Raw genomic sequence first — 20,490 nt, forward strand, 5'->3', positions numbered from 1 at the left:
CAGTTTAGGGGTGGGCGATATGGAAAAAATATCATATCACGATTTTTTTAGGAAAATCACGATCACGATTTTTTATCACGATTCTTTTTCAAGTTGGTTTTAATATTTTGGCTGTTCATTACAGCCAAATAATGTCCCTATGTTAAAAACAAAGCCTTAGGTAACAAAAGAAAAAAGAAAGGCATACATTTAGGCCAGTGGCGAAGATAAAAATCTTTGTCATTATTTTCTTTGTTATTAAAAAAATAAGACGAGATAAACATTACAGAAATTAATATTCATATTAAATAAATAGTGCTTTATTTTTTCAGATGCAGTAGGTGTATTTAGCAGTAGCATTGAAGTAATTAAATGAACAAATATGAAATTAAAACACTACATAGACTTCACTGAATAAATTGATTCTTATTAATGATTTTTTTAAGTTCTCAGTGAGTGATTTTCTCCTTGTGTTTTTTTTGTTTTTTGTTTTATTAACACTAAAGGGATAGTTCCCTCAACAATGAAAATTGTCTTAATTTACTCTCTCAAGATGTTTTAAACCCAAATAAGTTTCTTTCTTCTGTTGAAAATAAAAGTTATTTTGAATAATGTGGGTAACCGAACAGTTGCTGGTCCACTTATAGTTTTTTTTATAGGTTCTCTCCTGGAAGTTAATGGGGACCAGCAACTGTTTGGTTACCCACATTAAAAAAAAAATTGTCTTTTGTGTTCAGCACAAGAAAGAAATTAATACAGGTTTGCAACAACATTAGAGTGAGTAAATAATGACGGATTTTTTTTTTTTTTTTTTTGTGAACTATCCCTTTAAGGACAAGCGGCAGTACTATTTATTCCTGTGGCTTTTAGACCAGCACGCGACGCGTTTAATATAGACGCATATTACACCAGATATTCTCTCAAATGTTTGCTTTCACTTTAGACATAGCCTGTTTATGTAAACATTGTGTGTATTTAACAGTATTAGCTTAATAAGACTCGAAAGATAACTTAGTCCAGTATTCAGGCGCTGTTTGACAGACTTCTAGTGCCTGTGAGCGTCGGGGGTTATGCGGTCAGGAAAGCGCACGTTAGAACAGCGCATCAGCGCGTGAATTAAATGTTTAACCGGCAAGGCTTATGCAAATAATGAACTTTTGTGAATTGCAGTCCCGTACCTATTCCTTAACGTGTGATCTTGTGTAGGCTACGTCGCGTTGTACAGTTGAGAGACGGAGGCGCCAGAACTGAACTGATAGAATGCACTGTAACACGATACTACGATATTTCTTCAAAAGCAGATCGTGGAGACATTTTAATCGTCCACGATTAAAAATCGTCATATCGCACACCCCTACTTCAGTTCTACTTTCTGAGTGTGAGACAGAACAGCAAAATGCAAGCAATGTGAAAAAAGGTACTGCCACAAACCCAACCCCTTCATGCTGATATAGTGAGACTGCTTTCATCTCGACAAAAAATATCATCATAATTTAAAAATGAGAGATCATCTTGTGGGATTAGATCTCATCTCACCCCTAATTATTACCTGTAATTCAAAGCCTCGGCAAACCATCCTGAGCACGGTTGATGCAGACTTGAGCGTCACATTATGATGTACACTATTGTGATGTTATTTTTTCAGGAGAATAAATTTGATTAAAATTAATAATATGACCTGATGAAATATTGATTAAATGTAGAGGATTTTTGGACTGTAAAACACTGGATCTGGATTGAGAATGTAACAGTGCTGTTTATATGTATTTCTTCCCTTGTTGATTGATAACTTAAAAATCTGGTGTTCACTGATCTTTTCCCCTAAAAGACAAAAAAAAATCTGTTTCTAACCTTTTCAGGTTTTCAATACTGTTTGCCTATTGTTTGTGTGTGCAGGTGTTTCTTGCAGGCGGTAATCAGTTACTGCAGCTGCAGCAAGACTTGATTCCTCGATGCTCTAATCTGCTTTGCACATATCATCTACTCAAACAGATGAGCCTGACGCTTTCCTCATCCGTCCCACTGGACATACTGTGAGTCCACACGCCACATGGCCCATTCCAGAAAATTAAGATCCAAATATTTGTATTTAAGCTATGATTCATTGCAAATGTGTGTTACATGGCTGCCATTATAATAATATTTAATCATTTTTATAGTAACTACATATGCTGGTCATTTCTTTTAGTTCATCTTCGATTGTCATAAAATTGTTCCTGGGTTTATTTAAGGTCATTGTTTTGCTTTAGAAATGCTGATCTTCAACATCTGTCTGTTCTGGAGCTGTCTGACTCAATGACTCCTACTTCCAACAGATCAGGTAAAATTGATTGCCTCAATACAGAAACACAGGCTATGACTGATGATGAGGCTGATTGATCCTCGCTGTTTTTTCTTTCTCTCTCTCTCTAGTGTTGAATCCTCAAACTGTTGTGGAGTTGTTCTACCAGAATGTGGCCCGTAAAGCCATCATGTCTCAGATCTTCTCCCAGCAGGATTTGGAGGGCAACCAGAACATGTTGCACTGGCCACAGATGATCTCCAGTGTCCTGACACTACTCTGTCAGTTCCTGTATCCTCTTGATGTGTAGTACGCTGAACGCTGGTGTTGAGACCAACATTTCAGTAGTCTGTACTTGGGGTGGGCGAAATGACCAAAATCGTATTAATATCACGATGGGAGTAATTTTGTTTGACAATAATGATATACATCACAATATTTATTTATTTTTATTATAATTTAATACCTTTTAAAATTTCATGACAGGGAACCTAAACTCCTTCAGGTGTTGAATATAGTGTAATGAGTTCCTTTGCTGTTAATTGCACTTCAAAATCGCCTGTTTTTAAACCTCAATGCTTAAAAAAAAAACCACAAAAAAAACAACGCGTGCAAACAATAAGCTCTCGACCATATAGCACAGCAACGGTGAGTAACCATGATTTAGGCGATAGTCCAAAGTATCTACAAGATCTGCTTCCAAAGTTGGTAACACTTTATAAAAACTGCACACTATTAATCATTAGCTAAGCATTAATAAACAGTTCATTCATAATTTATAAAGCATTAATAGACAATAATAAGCTGTTTATAAATACAGCTACAAATTCTTTTCTTGATTAATAAGCATATCTATAATGCGTTTAATAATTGTGTTTTCCTACTTTCATAATATTTAGAAATGATAAATTGATCTGATCATTTATAAAGTATTGCATTATTTACAAACCAGTTATTTAGGAGTTGTCTATGGGTTCATGAGATCACTTAGAACATTTGGAAACACTTTACAAAAAGGTACTTTTATTAAACATTAGTTAATGTATTAACTAACATGAACTAACCATGAGCAATACATTTGTTACTGTTTTTGTTAATCTTTGTTAATGTCAGTTAAAGGGATACTCCACTTTTTTTGGGAAATAGGCTCATTTAACAACTCCCCCAGAGTTAAACAGATGAGTTTTACCGTTTTTGAATACATTCAGCCGATTTTCTGATATTTAGAAGAATATCAGTAACCAGACCGTTTCTGGTCTCATTGACTACCGTAGTAGGAAAAAATATGCTATGGAAGTCAATGGGACCAGAAACTGTCTGGTTACTCATATTCTTCTAAATACCAGAAAATCGGCTGAATGGATTCAAAAACGGTAAAACTCATCTGTTTAACTCTGGGGGAGTGGTAAAATGAGCCTATTTCCAAAAAAAGTGGAGTATCCCTTTAACACAAATCCAGCTGTTCATTGTTTGTTTATGTTAGCTCACAGTGCATTAACTAATGTTAACAAAATTTGAATAAAGTATTAGTAAATGTTGAAAGTAAGATTAACAAATGCTGTATTGTTAATGGTAACTAATGTAGTTAACTAATGAACCTTATTGTAAAGTGTTACCGAAAATTTAAGTAAATAATTAATAAAGTATTTAAATGTACATTCATACATCTTAAATATTAACTCCCTGAAGTAACCATGATTTACAGTAGAAGTACATGTTAAAGCATTAACACACTAAGTAACTATTACTGTATGTCTGAATAAAAAAGTATGAATGTACATTTAAAGTTTATTAATCATGTACTTGTATTTCTAAATTAAGTATTGCATTTAACTGGTAAATAATGCAATACTTCATTTAGAAATGATAAATGATCATTAATAAAGTTTGAAAATACAATTATTAAACACATTATAGATATGTTATATAAATCAAGAATAAATCATTAATAGCTTCATTTATAAGCTGCTTGTTAATGTCTATTAAAGCTTTATAAATTAACTGTTTACTAATGCTTAACTAATGATTGATAGCATGCAGTGTTACCCATTCTTTTAATTTTTCATTCTTAATTTATTAATTTTTATCATTTGAATTTTAAACAATTGTTGTAAATGTCAAGTAATTTTCAACTAACTATATATTCAACTTCAAAACATAATTCAGAACATTCAATTCAAAATTTTGGTCTTGACATTGTACATTCCCTTAAGATATGACTGTTGAAATAAAATTGTTACGTCATACAAGGACAGAGTCTAACACATGCAACATGCCGCAAGTTCACAACACACACACACGCTCACCTCTGCACGGGAGCATTAAACAATCGCCTGTCAGTCAGTGAGTTGGGCGTTTTGAATATTAATTCTCTTTTTATTATCGACTTGGTACATCAGCACTTTTGATGTCACTACTTGACACTTGATATATTCAGGCAGTTCTTGTTCGTAAAGTATCTCGGTGATGCTTGTTCACAAGTTCAGTATTTGCCTTGCATCATTGTACTAGCTGGCCCAGCAATCCCAGTTTCCTCTTCCCTGAATGCCTGATGGGAAACTGCCAATATGCACAACTGCAGGTATGAAATACCAGTATGAAATGATACATAACTAATTTCCCAGATTGCACATGGTCTTAAAAAAAATGCAACAGTAACGTGACCTTTGTTACGAAGTATAAATTAGCTATTTTTCAGCCGAAAATGTTATTGCATAACTATTTTCTGTTTTGGGCCGAATTGGTTTTGGAGGGTCGAAATCAGTGACTGAATTAGACTGTACAAACATGATCCTCGCTGTAAGATCTAAGTTGTTATTAATGTCAGATTGTATGACAGTCGAGACGCGTTAAAAACGGATGCTAGCAGGAAAATTTGTCTGGAATTTTACATCAATCAATCACAAGTTCAGTGACCGTGAGCTGCATTACATGGGGCTACAAAGAAATTTCTAACGTTAAAGAGCCCCTATCATGGATTTTTGAAAATGACTGTTCATATGGTGTGGAATATAGCTCTAAGGGAATGAAAACATCCTGCAAAGATTTATATCTGAAAGTGCACCGTATATAAAGTTATTATCTTTCAAAAGTGAGAGTCGACTCTGAGTCTATGAAATGAATTGTTTTTGAAACGAGTCATTAGCTGGTTCGTAGTGACGTAGATACATACTGACGGCGCCCAGTTACTGCCGCGCGCAGAGGGAAGTGTAAACTTGAAGTCTTCACATTCAAATACTTCATCATAGCATCATGTCGAGAAGACGCTGTGTTCTACAATGCAAAGATAGTTCAGCCACTTTGTTTTCATTTACCAGGGACGAGCATGTGAAGAATCGGTGGTTAGAGTTCATATTTGCAACGATACCACAACAGTATAGCCCGATTGTGTTCTCATCATTTTATTGACGAATAACGTTAGTTCAAAAACATAAATGAATTCAAATGTGGATTCGCAAGCGGTTGTTCCTGAAAGAGGGCTCAGTAACTTACTTACCCAGTGTATATGGATCAGCTTCCTCCTATGAATCACAACCTGTAAGTATTATTAATAATTGTTGATTTTATGGGTTTTGAATGGATTTGTTGCGTCGGGGCGCGAGGCAGTATGTGTGTGCGCGTTTATCTGTGTGTGTGTGTGTGTGTGTGTGTGTGTAAGTTACGCTCAGCACAGCTTCTAGGTCTTCAATGTCAATTTTTTTTAAATATGTCAAATGTTTGTCGCTGTTATTGGAGTTGTCATAAAGAATACAGTAGAGCGTCTTGTAGTACTGCAGTGCTTTATCAATATGTTTATTAGGGCTGGGTATCGATTCACATTTCAATATCGATTCGATTTCGATTCACAAGCTCTCAGTTCGATTCGATTTCAATTTTCGATTTCGATTCCTGATTTGATTCTCGATTCGACTATAATGAAGATGTAATACAAATCCTATATTTATAAAAAAAAAAGAACAGTGGACATAAGTTTACTAGTGGTTAATTAATACAAGGAAATTAAGAGCCATAAACCTGTATATAAAACTCTTTTTATTTTAGGTACACTAAATGCATACAGAGAATAAACATGATTTTGATGCAATATGCAAAAAAGTCAGAACAGTCGCACAACTTGATCAAACAGTATCATGTTATTTTATGTTTAAGATAGATAAAGATAAATAAATATATAAATATTTAGACTTTTTTTTTTTTTACATTGATCTTACCTAAATGGTAATGTAATTTTTGTTTATTTTTGTTTTAAGAGTTTATGTATGGAAGCTTAATTTCAATCTTTGAATTAAATTGAAAAAAGTAGCACAAATAAATACAATAGAATAAAGACACAAATTAAGAGACATTTTGGGGTAGTTTTTTGGGTATGTCAGAAATACTACAGAAACTGAATAAAGTAATCCAATGTAAAATAACACTGGATAGTCTTTTTAGTCCAGACTAAATTAAATACAAAGGCTATTAATTCTGATTGCTTACAATTAATACTATATTCTGTTGTTATGACAACAGAATTAATGACTGACACAAATGGCTGCGTTCACTTTAAGAACTAGTGCGCGAATCCATTACTGTTTCATTAACTTTCTGTCACACACGTTTAATGCTAATTTAAGACATTACCGACTGTCTTTAGGAGGTTACTCACCAAGACCAGAGTTTTGACATAATGTCGTGTGTTTTAACTGTTAAAGTGATATAATCCAGGGATAAAACTTTTGTTTCTGTCGAGCTGTTTGTGAGGCAGATTTAGGCTGTAACGTTACTGTGCACGCAGTGAAAGACATCTCTGACAGTGCGCGAGCACGGGATGGTTTAACATTGCTTGTAAAACTCAAAAAGACGTGAAAATGATAAACGTTAGTTACGATCATAGGTTACGATGCAATGCTGGCCCGATTGTTAAGTGAATATTCCGTCATGTCCCGACTCCTAAACGCGTGTGTGTATCGACAGTTGCAGCGCTTGGCGCTTGCCTAGTGCAGAGAGACGAGAAGATGCAGCACCGCGTCCGCGAGCCCTTTATACGGAAAAAATCGATTTCAGCCGTTGAGAATCGATTTTGAATCGAACACATTTTAAAAAACGATTAATCGAAAAATCTATTATTTTGCCCAGCCCTAATGTTTATGCGTTATGCTAACAAACAACTGACTGGGTCTGTCATCTGAACAATCACCGCCGATTAGCGTCACGCAAAGAAGTGGTTTGGAAAATGAGTCGTTGTACGAATCATTTGGGAGTCGGTGAGCAAATCAGTTAAAAATAAATGCATATTATAAGACAAAAAGTGTTTTTTTATCCTTGCATGCATGTTAAACTGTTTTTGGGAACTCCTAAAACAAAAGTAGAAACATTTCAAATGCTATCATAGGGGCTCTTTAATTTTGGTTATGGCGTATCTTGAAGGGGTGATGAACTAAGAAATCAAATTTTCCTTGAGCTTTTGACATCTAAGAGGTCATCATATTATAAAAATATCCTGTAAGTTTCAGAACTGAAAACGTCCTTATTAGTCCTTATTAGCAAACGACTCGTTTTTAAAAGTGGGGAACTATGACGACAAAGAGGATAAAACACCACCCCCGCAGAAGATCAACGGTTTAGCCCCGCCCACCGATTCTCGCTTTACACGCAATCACGCATAGCTAAATAACAGGCCTACCTCGTGATGACAAACGGGATCGATCTACCGAGAAATACAGAATATTGTGCAGTGCCTGGTTGTGGAAGACAGTCGCTGCATAAGCTTCCTCTGGATTCCAATAGGACTGCATGGATAAACTTTATATTTAATTGACGTTCCAGCTGATGAGGGTAAAACATTGTCGTCTGTTCACTTCATTTCACTGAGGATTGTCCTGTAAACAAGACTGGATTTGCAGACCGATTAAGAGTAAAGAACGGTGCTGTGCCGTCTATATTGGATCTGACAGGAATTGTGCAACACACGGACTTTGGGTCGAATCTTTCCGGTTGCCATTTTACAATATTCGACATTTCAAAACAATATCCCCCAAGTACATCGACGGGACTCATTATGATATGCAAACCTGTTCTCCACTCACAGCAGTGGGCGTTTACTTCCAAGTCTTCAGTGCGAGATGCCCATAAAAATCCAGCATTTTTCAGGTAGGCTAAAAACTTGGATACAAAATAGCCTATTACTTATTCATTTTGATGTTATTGAATGCAAAAACCAAGCGAATGTCATAAGTTGACCTCAGACAACAATATAATAAAATTTAAAAAGCCATTTCATGACCCCTTTAAAAAAACGAAAAGAAATTGACCGTCATCATTGGAGAAGTCGCACGGCAGGACTGAGAGGCAAATCTTCTGACACTGCCAGCGTTTCGTAAAATTGAATCGCAACGGTCATTTAAGGTGCAATGTGGGATTTTTTTTTAGCGACATCTAGCGGTTCGGTTGCGAGTTTGCACTGGCTCAGCCCACTGCTCACCCCTCCCTTTCGAAGAAGCTACGGTTGCTAAAACGGGACAAACATCTCGTCGGCTGAGACAGCAGAGAATAGCCAGAACAAGCCAAGAGTGTGTAACATTGTCACTGTTTCTGAACCACAGTCCATTGTAAACCACATCATGGATAAAGTTTACAAAGCCATAGTCAGGTGAGGATCAAGGGTTTTAATATATAATTTAATATAATAATAGTAATCAGCTGATTGTCTCACAAACGTAACCAGCAGCACATTTCTCCCCACATAGCAAACTCATAATACAGCGAGGGAGCAGCTATATATTTTTTATATATAGTTTAGCTGGCTAATATGAGCTGTTACTGTGGCTGAGCTGGGACGCGTACCCATGAGTCCAAAGGTCGGAGGTGTGCGCGCTGTTACAATCATGTCATTTTTGACGCGCGCACCTCCGCATCCCATAGATACTATTTACAACTAGGCTTTTTTCTCTGATTTTGAAAAGTCTTTGCGATCGACTTTAGTGATCCAAAAGTCTCTATCGATGGGTTAGTGATTCCTGTAACATACTGTTTTACGGTCAATGACATGAGTACTAATCATCAGCTGTCTCACGAACGTAACAGCACATCTATCCTCACATAACAAACCCTTAACACAGCGAGGGAGAACTAAGTTACATAAAACAATCCCAACTACATATTTTACACCACTCACAAGGGAAAAGTCACTATTCACAGAGTGTAAGGCTAGCTTCCAGCTTTACTTCTCTTTCAAGGTAGTGATGAAACGCGTTCTGTAGCGCTGTTTGTTCGCATTCGGCTACGGTAGAAATATGATGTCACAACATGGCGACCTTCAGAAAAGGGGATTCCCGCGGTTATGGAGCTATTAATGTCTCATTCTAAGGTAATAAAAACATTACGGTTAATTAAGTAAGTTCTTTATACACCACTAAAAACATAGCTATGGATGTCATATTGCATTTCTGTTAATAGATACTCAACTTTTTTTACACATTGCACCTATAATCGGCTGTCGGTGAAGATGTTAAACTAACGAATAAAGACTTAAGATTTTAGCCTTGGATCAGAGGAATCTTTTAGGATTCGCAAAATGTATCTCGAAAGACCAAATCGTGGTAACGTGGATAAAGTGCACATAAACCAATCATCTCATCTGCTCTTTACTACATCATGAAATAAACATGAATGAACATCATAAGGTATGTTGAATAAGCCTATAAGCAAGCTTAAGTTTATATGCCAATTTGACATGACATGGTCTACACAAAGATGTGGAATCCAATTTTTATGTAGTGATTTTACTTTCGCCCATCCAAGGATGCAAAGTAAAGTAGTGATTGGTAACCACGTCACAGCTGAAGTTGTGATATTGAACCATTATCAACAACTATCATCAGCTATATTATATCTAATGTAAATTTAAAAGTCATATACTGATAATCGTTTATAAATATTTCATTTATTTGTTTTATGCATAAGTTACTTCACCTTTTTACTGTCAGAGAAACAATCTTTCTGTGAGATAATATAACTAACGAGATAAGCCACACTCAACTTAATCACTTGTATTTTATCCGTCTTATGTACTTTTCCTCTATTATTCATGGTATCCCTTTATTAGTGGTAGGGATGGGCATGATTAATCGACGATCGATTATTGATCATTAAGAATTTCGTCGATCGCGTTAATTTGTTATCAATTATCATTAAACTAATGCTGCTGCGATGCGTAGTGTGAGTGGAAAGTGAACGTGTTCCCCGGGCTGGTGATGTTAGCGCGGAGGTACCTGTGCATCCCGCCGGCAACGTCAGTCCCCTCATCAGAGCGGTGTTTTCAGCGGCTGGACTGAAGCATTTGTTTACATTTGATGCGTCCGCACGAGCGTGAAGGTGTGCGCGGCAAAAATGACTACATTGCGGTATTCGGTGTTTCACAGTCAGGTGAGCGCGTATAAACGCCTCATCCGTTTGGGGAGGTGCGCGAGCAGTTTGCAGAGACTCACACTGAAGAGCCAGGTGAAAGTGCAAACAAGGCTTGACGGTCACCATGTGCGGTCGCGTCTGACCCCAGATCATGTCATCAACATGCTTATCTTTCTAAAAAAAAGTCAGTAGACGGGAGCAGAAGTTGTATGCGAGTTTTTTTTTATGAGGCTTTAAGTAGCATAAGTAATTGATTAGTAGACTAATCTCTGCACCCTTTCTCGACTCCGTGCCTTGGATAGTTGAGTTATATTTTGAAAACCTGTCACATCTAAATATTATTATGTTTTTGGGTAAGTTATTTTTTATTATTTATTATTTTGGAACAAACGAGGGTCTCATGAGGGCCAACTCGCAGCTGCAGGTTCAGTTGTGTTAGGTTAGAGCACCGCCGCGCATATCTTCAAATTGAGCCTAACTGAACGCCCAGTTTAACTGCCACAAGTTGATTATCTTGTAATAAAGATCTAATCGAGGAAAAACGCGCTGTATTTTTTTTTTATTTTCATTGCATTTTTAATTTATAAAAAGTTAAATAAATAATACATTTGAATATAAAAATATTAATGATTAATCGATAGTCGATCGTTAATTCTTCCGACGATCGACTAAGAAAATTTAATCGAATGCCCATCCCTATTTAGTGGTGTTAGTTTTTTTCTTTTTTTGTTAATAAAATTTATTTCATTACATTTGTCTCTTCCTTGTGCTGATAAAACAAAAGAGGTTTTTTAGCTGATTAATACTTCTGATCAACCCCCCCCCCCCCCTCCACTTTACATAAATTTTAAATGATTGAACGGTTGGGAGCGTTCCCATACTGCAGAGTTAAAAGACCTCGACTGGAGCCCCAAACCGATGAAAAGTACTCGCGTCATCGCTGACATTGTGCCAATCACTACTAGGGTTGGGTATCGTTTGAATTAACTATTCCGGTTGTACTTATCGATTCCTAATATCGATTCCAATAGATGATATTCACATTCATTTTAAGTCTTATTGCAAAACATTTCATTGTAGCTGACTAAGATGAACAGAAATCAACATGCTAAAAAACTGTTACACAATGAACTTTTGCCTGTGGTTTAAAAACACTGCAAAACAACTTGACTAATATGAATTTTATTACATTTTATTAAAAACAAATAAAACACTCCATAATTAAAAAGAACAAATAAAAAAGATAAATCGCAGAACAAAGATGCGTTTTTTTTTCTTCTTCTTTTTTTTTAAGATATTCAGGTTCACAAACTAATCAAATGTAAAATAACACTGTGTGCATTTTAATATGACTTTCAACCATTCAAGCACAAAGAAATTAATGAGGAATCAATTTTTTTTTTTTTTTTTTAAAGTATCCAATCCCTGACCAAGTATTTTCGATTCCCATTTTTAATACTGACTGATATTGCACTCCCAAATCCACACGAAACTGCAGAGATGAAATTTTTGAGTTTTTACTGTAAAGCGAGCCGCTCTGAAAACATTGTATTGTAAGTTTCACTCATGTAAATGGACACAGTGCCACTCTTCATTCTGAAATACGCAGCACCACTGGCTAAATACTTATTTAAATCGCTATATATATATATATATATATATATATATATATATATATATATATATATATATATATATATACACACACGCACATATATGTCACACTTTCCTTTTTATTCTTATTAATTGTGCTGCCCCAGTTGTTTATGGTTAAATTTAGTTAATTCATTATTAGCTCTTCATCAACACCCACACTAACCCCCACACTAAAGCCTTGTTCACACTACATGATTTTAAAACGTCGGGCTGAACTGTGCGGTTCACACTACATGACTTGCTCTCAGTGAAATCAGGAGTGTTCAAGTTGTTTAGCTGTTCACACCACACAACACAACGTGATTGATCCACAACAGGAGGTAACTCACTACACGAGTTGACAACGCACTACATAAAGATACAACCACAATCGGGTGATAAGAGCAAATCATTTGTGAGTCAATGAGGGCTGTTTCAGTACTATGTTACGGTCTAAATCCTGAAAATAATCAAATAAATAACGAGTTGACAACAACTCTGTCACCCAACGATTCTATCTTGTCTACAAACCACGTTTTGTCACGAAAAAACAATAAATAAATATTGTGCCAATACCCAGCGAAGAAGAGAACACAACACGTGAATATGGACGTCAGACAGAAACTAGTGCTGCACACTGTTTGTGCGACGATCTGCTCTGAGGGAAAAAAAAGCAAAAAGAAAAACTAAGATTTACCTGGTGTCCTCAACCCATGCGTTGCTATGATTGGCTGTACTCATGACATGACTGAGATTGAGTCGCGCGACGGCTCTGGATATCTAGCAGGCTAGATATTTTTCTGGGCTCGGCGACGCGTCTGCGAGCGTTTTCGCTGTGTTGTTGGCTCTTTCATACTAACAGATTGGCAAGCGTTCATCGTCCGCTAATCCCCCGCGATTTGCACGCAATAACACCCTGACCTGTCGGCGGGCTCAACGATTTGCAAATCGGGCATAAATCTGGCTTAAAATCCTGTAGAGTGAACTTAGCTTAACTCTCCTTTTGGGAATCCCCTTAAAGGATTAGTTCTCCGTATATTTTCCTGCTTTTTTGTCCTTAGCCAATCACATGCCTGAAATAACGAAGCTAAAGTTTTATAAGCTCAAATGCTCGCCTTGCTCTGTTCTGTGATGCACGTTTGTGACTCTCCTGTTCAAACTTGTTCATCAAAATGAACGAATCTTTTTCAGAGTCAGTTAATTTGTTTCGTTCATTGAATGAACCAAATGACTCGGAAAAAGATTTGTTCATTTTGATGAACAAGTTTGAACAGGAGAGTCATGAATGCGCATCACAGAACAGAGCAAGACGACCATTTGTGCTTATAAAACTTAAACTTTGAATATTCTTTGAATATTCTTTGAATATATTTGAATATTCTTTGAATATATTTGAAACTTTGAATATTCAAATTCAAATTATTCAAACATTGTGTTCAATCCTCAATTAGGGCACAAATGTGATTGTACTGATTGGGCTGTTTAGTGTTTAGTCACTGGTAATTAATAGATGAACACAACTTGATTTGGATGTGTAGCCTACAAACAGAATATGGAATGCGGTTGCTCAACCCAAAAATATGAACTTGTTATCTTTTTAAAAATGTTGTAACACTTTCACTGTGGCTGTGTCCTGCCTCTCTACAGGAATATGTTCGATTAGTTGGGTCCTGGTGCCAGGTGAATGTGGGATCCTATCGTTTTGTTTTGGGTCAATGCTATCTGTCCAGTGGTGAGGGGCAAAAGGTAAGAAAATCCATGAGTGACCAATGGGCCTCTGTTAGGAAATCTCTATATTTGGATTAAAAAATAGGTACCAAGTATAATTTGACAACACTATAATCATGGATTCGATTCCCAGGGATTGTATGAACTTAATGAATGTGTAACTTGAAATTAAGTCTGCTAACTCTATAAGTGAAGGTAATTTAACTTGGTTGCCATATTCTTGACTCTCCAAGGTAGCTATTTTCCTGCTGATTAACTGCAAGTACCATTGCTGTCAACCAGAATGGAGAAAGACCAAAACTTTTTGTTGAAATTAAGGATATACTCGCACTAGGCACAGTCGTAATGATGACAGTAACGCTCTGTTCTGTGCTCTGGTGTGGTTAGCGATCACACTACATGTGTACCGCACCTGAGCCCAACTGAACTGTGGTCTGGCTCACCTCTTCCAAGTGGGCCAGGGACGGTTAAGTGAACTGTGATCACACTCAAGCAAACCATGATCATACTAGTCAAGCGAACCATGATCACACTAGTCAAGCGAACCATGATCACACTAGTCAAGCGAACCGTGATCACACTAGTCAAGCGAACCGTGATCACACTAGTCAAGCGAACCGTGATCACACAAGTCAAGCGAACCGTGATCACACTAGTCAAGCGAACCGTGATCACACTAGTCAAGCGACCCGTGATCACACTAGTCAAGCGAACCGTGATCACACTAGTCAAGCGAACCGTGATCACACTAGTCAAGCGAACCGTGATCACACTAGTCAAGCGAACCGTGATCACACTAGTCAAGCGAACCGTGATCACACTAGTCAAGCGAACCGTGATCACACTAGTCAAGCGAACCGTGATCACACAAGTCAAGAGAACCGTGATCACACTAGTCAAGCGAACCGTGATCACACTAGTCAAGCGAACCGTGATCACACTAGTCAAGCGAACCGTGATCACACAAGTCAAGCGAACCGTGATCACACTAGTCAAGCGAACCGTGATCACACTAGTCAAGCGAACCGTGATCACACTAGTCAAGCGAACCGTGATCACACTAGTCAAGCGAACCGTGATCACACTAGTCAAGCGAACCGTGATCACACTAGTCAAGCGAACCGTGATCACACTAGTCAAGCGAACCGTGATCACACTAGTCAAGCGAACCGTGATCACACTAGTCAAGCGAACCGTGATCACACTAGTCAAGCGAACCGTGATCACACTAGTCAAGCGAACCGTGATCACACTAGTCAAGCGAACCGTGATCACACTAGTCAAGCGAACCGTGATCACACTAGTCAAGCGAACCGTGATCACACAAGTCAAGAGAACCGTGATCACACTAGTCAAGCGAACCGTGATCACACTAGTCAAGCGAACCGTGATCACACTAGTCAAGCGAACCGTGATCACACTAGTCAAGCGAACCGTGATCACACAAGTCAAGCGAACCGTGATCACACTAGTCAAGCGAACCGTGATCACACTAGTCAAGCGAACCGTGATCACACTAGTCAAGCGAACCGTGATCACACTAGTCAAGCGAACCGTGATCACACTAGTCAAGCGAACCGTGATCACACTAGTCAAGCGAACCGTGATCACACTAGTCAAGCGAACCGTGATCACACTAGTCAAGCGAACCGTGATCACACTAGTCAAGCGAACCGTGATCACACTAGTCAAGCGAACCGTGATCACACTAGTCAAGCGAACCGTGATCACACAAGTCAAGCGAACCGTGATCACACTAGTCAAGCGAACCGTGATCACACTAGTCAAGCGAACCGTGATCACACTAGTCAAGAGAACCGTGATCACACTAGTCAAGAGAACCGTGATCACACTAGTCAAGCGAACCGTGATCACACTAGTCAAGCGAACCGTGATCACACTAGTCAAGCGAACCGTGATCACACTAGTCAAGCGAACCGTGATCACACTAGTCAAGCGAACCGTGATCACACTAGTCAAGCGAACCGTGATCACACTAGTCAAGCGAACCGTGATCACACAAGTCAAGCGAACCGTGATCACACTAGTCAAGCGAACCGTGATCACACTAGTCAAGCGAACCGTGATCACACTAGTCAAGCGAACCGTGATCACACTAGTCAAGCGAACCGTGATCACACTAGTCAAGCGAACCGTGATCACACTAGTCAAGCGAACCGTGATCACACTAGTCAAGCGAACCGTGATCACACTAGTCAAGCGAACCGTGATCACACTAGTCAAGCGAACCGTGATCACACTAGTCAAGCGAACCGTGATCACACTAGTCAAGCGAACCGTGATCACACAAGTCAAGCGAACCGTGATCACACTAGTCAAGCGAACCGTGATCACACTAGTCAAGCGAACCGTGATCACACTAGTCAAGCGAACCGTGATCACACTAGTCAAGCGAACCGTGATCACACTAGTCAAGCGAACCGTGATCACACTAGTCAAGCGAACCGCGAACCGTGATCACACTAGTCAAGCGAACCGTGATCACACTAGTCAAGCGAACCGTGATCACACTAGTCAAGCGAACCGTGATCACACTAGTCAAGCGAACCGTGATCACACTAGTCAAGCGAACCGTGATCACACAAGTCAAGCGAACCGTGATCACACTAGTCAAGCGAACCGTGATCACACTAGTCAAGCGAACCGTGATCACACTAGTCAAGCGAACCGCGAACCGTGATCACACTAGTCAAGCGAACCGTGATCACACAAGTCAAGCGAACCGTGATCACACTAGTCAAGCGAACCGTGATCACACTAGTCAAGCGAACCGTGATCACACTAGTCAAGCGAACCGTGATCACACTAGTCAAGCGAACCGTGATCACACTAGTCAAGCGAACCGTGATCACACTAGTCAAGCGAACCGTGATCACACTAGTCAAGCGAACCGTGATCACACTAGTCAAGCGAACCGTGATCACACTAGTCAAGCGAACCGTGATCACACTAGTCAAGCGAACCGTGATCACACTAGTCAAGCGAACCGTGATCACACTAGTCAAGCGAACCGTGATCACACTAGTCAAGAGAACCGTGATCACACTAGTCAAGCGAACCGTGATCACACAAGTCAAGCGAACCGTGATCACACTAGTCAAGCGAACCGTGATCACACTAGTCAAGCGAACCGTGATCACACAAGTCAAGCGAACCGTGATCACACTAGTCAAGCGAACCGTGATCACACTAGTCAAGCGAACCGTGATCACACTAGTCAAGCGAACCGTGATCACACTAGTCAAGCGAACCGTGATCACACTAGTCAAGCGAACCGTGATCACACTAGTCAAGCGAACCGTGATCACACTAGTCAAGCGAACCGTGATCACACTAGTCAAGCGAACCGTGATCACACTAGTCAAGCGAACCAGACGTTGGGGATCTAACGTGCTCGGGCACAGTTCAGATCGCCTAATGTGAGTACACCCCAAGTTTCAGTAACATTTTGAATCCGTAATGAAAGCAGATGCTTCTGAAGCTTGGATTGTTAAACAATTGATAAGAGACAAATGTCTTTTTGCATTCTCTGGAATGCATGCAAGCGTAGGCAAACAGCCTTTTGGCTCTTTTAGCAATTGTTTATTTTTTTTTCCTGCAATTTACTCCAGACACTACACAAGGCAAACTGTACACTCCGCACAAATACATGAATGGGAAGAATAACACTTTAAAGAGCCAGTGGACTTTTTAAAATAGGCATTCCAATGCTCAAATCATGGCAGATGTAGTAGTAATGGAAGTTCCTCTTTGAAGTCAACAAAGTTGTTTTAGATGCAAAAGAGGTGTTGTGAAATGATGCCTATTTGCAGATGTAGTTTGTCATGTGTGGATGTGCGTTTTGTGGTTTTAGGCATTGCAGTGTTTCCAGGAAGCAGCCACTGAAGTGGATAAAGAAGAGTTTTTAATTAAACTCACGGGTTCACATGAGGAGACAGCCGTGACCGCCCCACGATTACTTTATTACAACAAGGAAAGTGCCTGCTAGATGCACTGAACAGGCTAAAATTATTATTCAGCTTTTGAATGGGCATGTAATAATTCTATATATTATTTACTTGTTTAGGTTTTACGGTTATTGGAGGATATTTGTTTGCCTGAGCTTGTGATCAATTTGGCAACGCTGGCCATATCTGAAGCTGCTAATGACGAGAGAAGCCAGGTAACAACTTTGTGTTTTGAGAGTGACTAATTCAAGTAATGTAAAATTCAATTGTGTATTCCTGTCTTATTGATTTTTTTTTTTTTTTTTTTTTTGTCTGATGAATTGTTTGGTTTAAACCTAAAATGCATAGCTACACATTTAAAAAAATTGTTTAATACTTAAATTATTTTGGCATCCTTTGCCTAGTGTTTCATTATGATAACACACTCATTCATTCAAATGCTTTTAAACCATTCATGTGCGATATGGACAAGGATGAGAGCGTGGAAAATGTGTTCATTTAAATACAAATCTTTTTTTCACAGTATGTAGAGCTTATACTAGTAGAACTAGTGGAAAACTTACCAGTCACAGTACTTAAAATACGCATTTTCCTTTTAGATTTATCTTTTTTTATCCTAAAATTTGTTATAAGGAAAGAAATCATAAAAATATTTAATGAATGTTAACTTCCCATACATTGTGGTAAAAATCAACATAATTTTGAAAATTTCTATCTCCATTTAATATTAATAAGAAACTGCCCTGTATTGTAGGCTGCTCTGTGGACTCGTATATTCAAGCATCATCTGGATCTTGGACACAATAGTCAGGCATATGAGGCCCTGACACAAAACCCTGATCCTAGCAGGTACTGTGCAATGGCGTAATTTTCTTATCTACAGTTTATCATAAAATACTTGAGGTGTGTGTGTTTGTCTGCAGGCAGCTGGACTGTCTCCGACAGCTGGTGGTGGTGCTGTGCGAGCGCGCTCAACTCAGGGATCTTATCCAGTTCCCATTTGTTAATTTACATGATGAGGTAGGTCAGAATACTTGCTCACACATGTGCCTTCTAGATATTTAAAACTGCATTGGTTCCGTTAGACAAGATTTTGAAACAGACATTGAAATAAAATTCACAAAAAAAAAAAAAAAAATAGGGCTGTTGACATTAATACATGCGATTTAATTCAAAATTCTTAATGCGTTAAAATAATTGAACGCAAATAAATTATAAACTGAAGCACATGTAATGATCTTGGGCACAGTAAGATGATCTTGGGAGTCTGGAGTTTATCTACATGTGATTCTGTTCAGTAGCGCAAATTAACTTAAGCTTTTTGCTGTTACAGACTGAATACTGAAAATAATTTTTCATTTTTATTTCTCATTGGTGCTTTGGTGTACATACATTTATGAATTGTATGAAATCCTTATCATTTGGTTATTTGGTAAAGACACCTAAATTTACTTTAAGAAAAGCTTGCAGGAAATACAGTTTTGTGAGAATCACCCTTCAATCTCATGCTTTACTTTGCTGGATATAGCAAATAAAGACAAAATGAACGTGTTAAAGCAATTGGTTGTATGCTTAATTTCATAAGTGTATGATTAATCGCACAAAAGGGTCCGATTGATCGTGATTTAAAAGAAATTAATATATTGACAGCAGACTATTAGATCGGATGAAATCTCCACATCAGAAATATCAAATCCAGCCCCGGATATGTGCAACCCAGCAAACCTGTCTTGTCTGGTACTCAAGACTCTTTAATAGCCTGAGAGTTTGACTGAGAAGAGCAGAAGCAGGAGATGAAGTGATGATAATAAAAGAGCAGAATTTATTGAATAATCATAGTTGTGTATTAGTCTGGTTAAAACCAGACCATCTCAGTTTGCAAGGGGCGTCACCAACTGACGTAGCTCAAATGCCTCAAAGGCGCAATTGGATAGACCTAAAACCAATCAGAGCGCTGAATGAGATGACGTATGCAGAGCGACGTTCGTCTGTTTGAATAAACGAGCAGACAATCTGATTAGCTCCTTGCTCTACGTTTATTTAAAATTAACAGCAAGACAACTATAAGTGAATGTGCTTTCCATTATCACACACAGTAAACAAAACCTTAACAAAAAAACTTTGCAATGAACTTTGCAATTTAGACAGACACGCAAACTGCGTGCCGGTATGGTGAGATCTAACTGTCTATGGGTAAGATGTACATGCTAGGGCAGATTCGGCTTGAAGTCGCTTATCCTCGGACGCGGCGCCGCTACAAAAAAAGCCATGCACACAGCTAAGGTAAATGGGGACGGGAATGGGTTTGAATGAGCTCTTTGCCAGACTAACTTTCAGAGCAAATCTAAATTTGACAGAAGTTGTCTGGGTTTTCCCAGGCTAGTTGCGTATGTCTCAGTGTCTAAATGAGGGGTATTCAATTAAAATTCCTTTCCTTCCCAGCGGAGTCTGGACAATACTTTTTTGGAACGGTTATAAAACATACTCAAAAATAGTCATGAAAGACAGTGA

The 20,490-nt window shown here is 38.3% G+C and overlaps 1 protein-coding gene across 2 annotated transcripts in view; it reads left to right on the plus strand.

The window, feature by feature from the left end:
* nup160 (nucleoporin 160) overlaps positions 1 to 20,490 on the plus strand; it is a 107,338-nt gene that overhangs the window by 44,602 nt on the left and 42,246 nt on the right. For both annotated transcript variants that reach the window (XM_089127923.1, XM_089127924.1), the window contains exons 17-25: positions 1,876 to 2,012; positions 2,229 to 2,299; positions 2,392 to 2,551; positions 4,772 to 4,841; positions 13,931 to 14,029; positions 17,886 to 18,003; positions 18,097 to 18,194; positions 18,734 to 18,828; positions 18,903 to 18,999. In XM_089127923.1, the coding sequence (XP_088984049.1) occupies positions 1,876 to 2,012; positions 2,229 to 2,299; positions 2,392 to 2,551; positions 4,772 to 4,841; positions 13,931 to 14,029; positions 17,886 to 18,003; positions 18,097 to 18,194; positions 18,734 to 18,828; positions 18,903 to 18,999 (945 nt within the window). The remainder of the gene's footprint in view (positions 1 to 1,875; positions 2,013 to 2,228; positions 2,300 to 2,391; positions 2,552 to 4,771; positions 4,842 to 13,930; positions 14,030 to 17,885; positions 18,004 to 18,096; positions 18,195 to 18,733; positions 18,829 to 18,902; positions 19,000 to 20,490) is intronic.

The sequence above is a fragment of the Pimephales promelas genome, chromosome 25 (assembly GCF_988280905.1).
Source record: "Pimephales promelas chromosome 25, fPimPro1.hap1.1, whole genome shotgun sequence".
Taxonomy (NCBI): domain Eukaryota; kingdom Metazoa; phylum Chordata; class Actinopteri; order Cypriniformes; family Leuciscidae; genus Pimephales; species Pimephales promelas.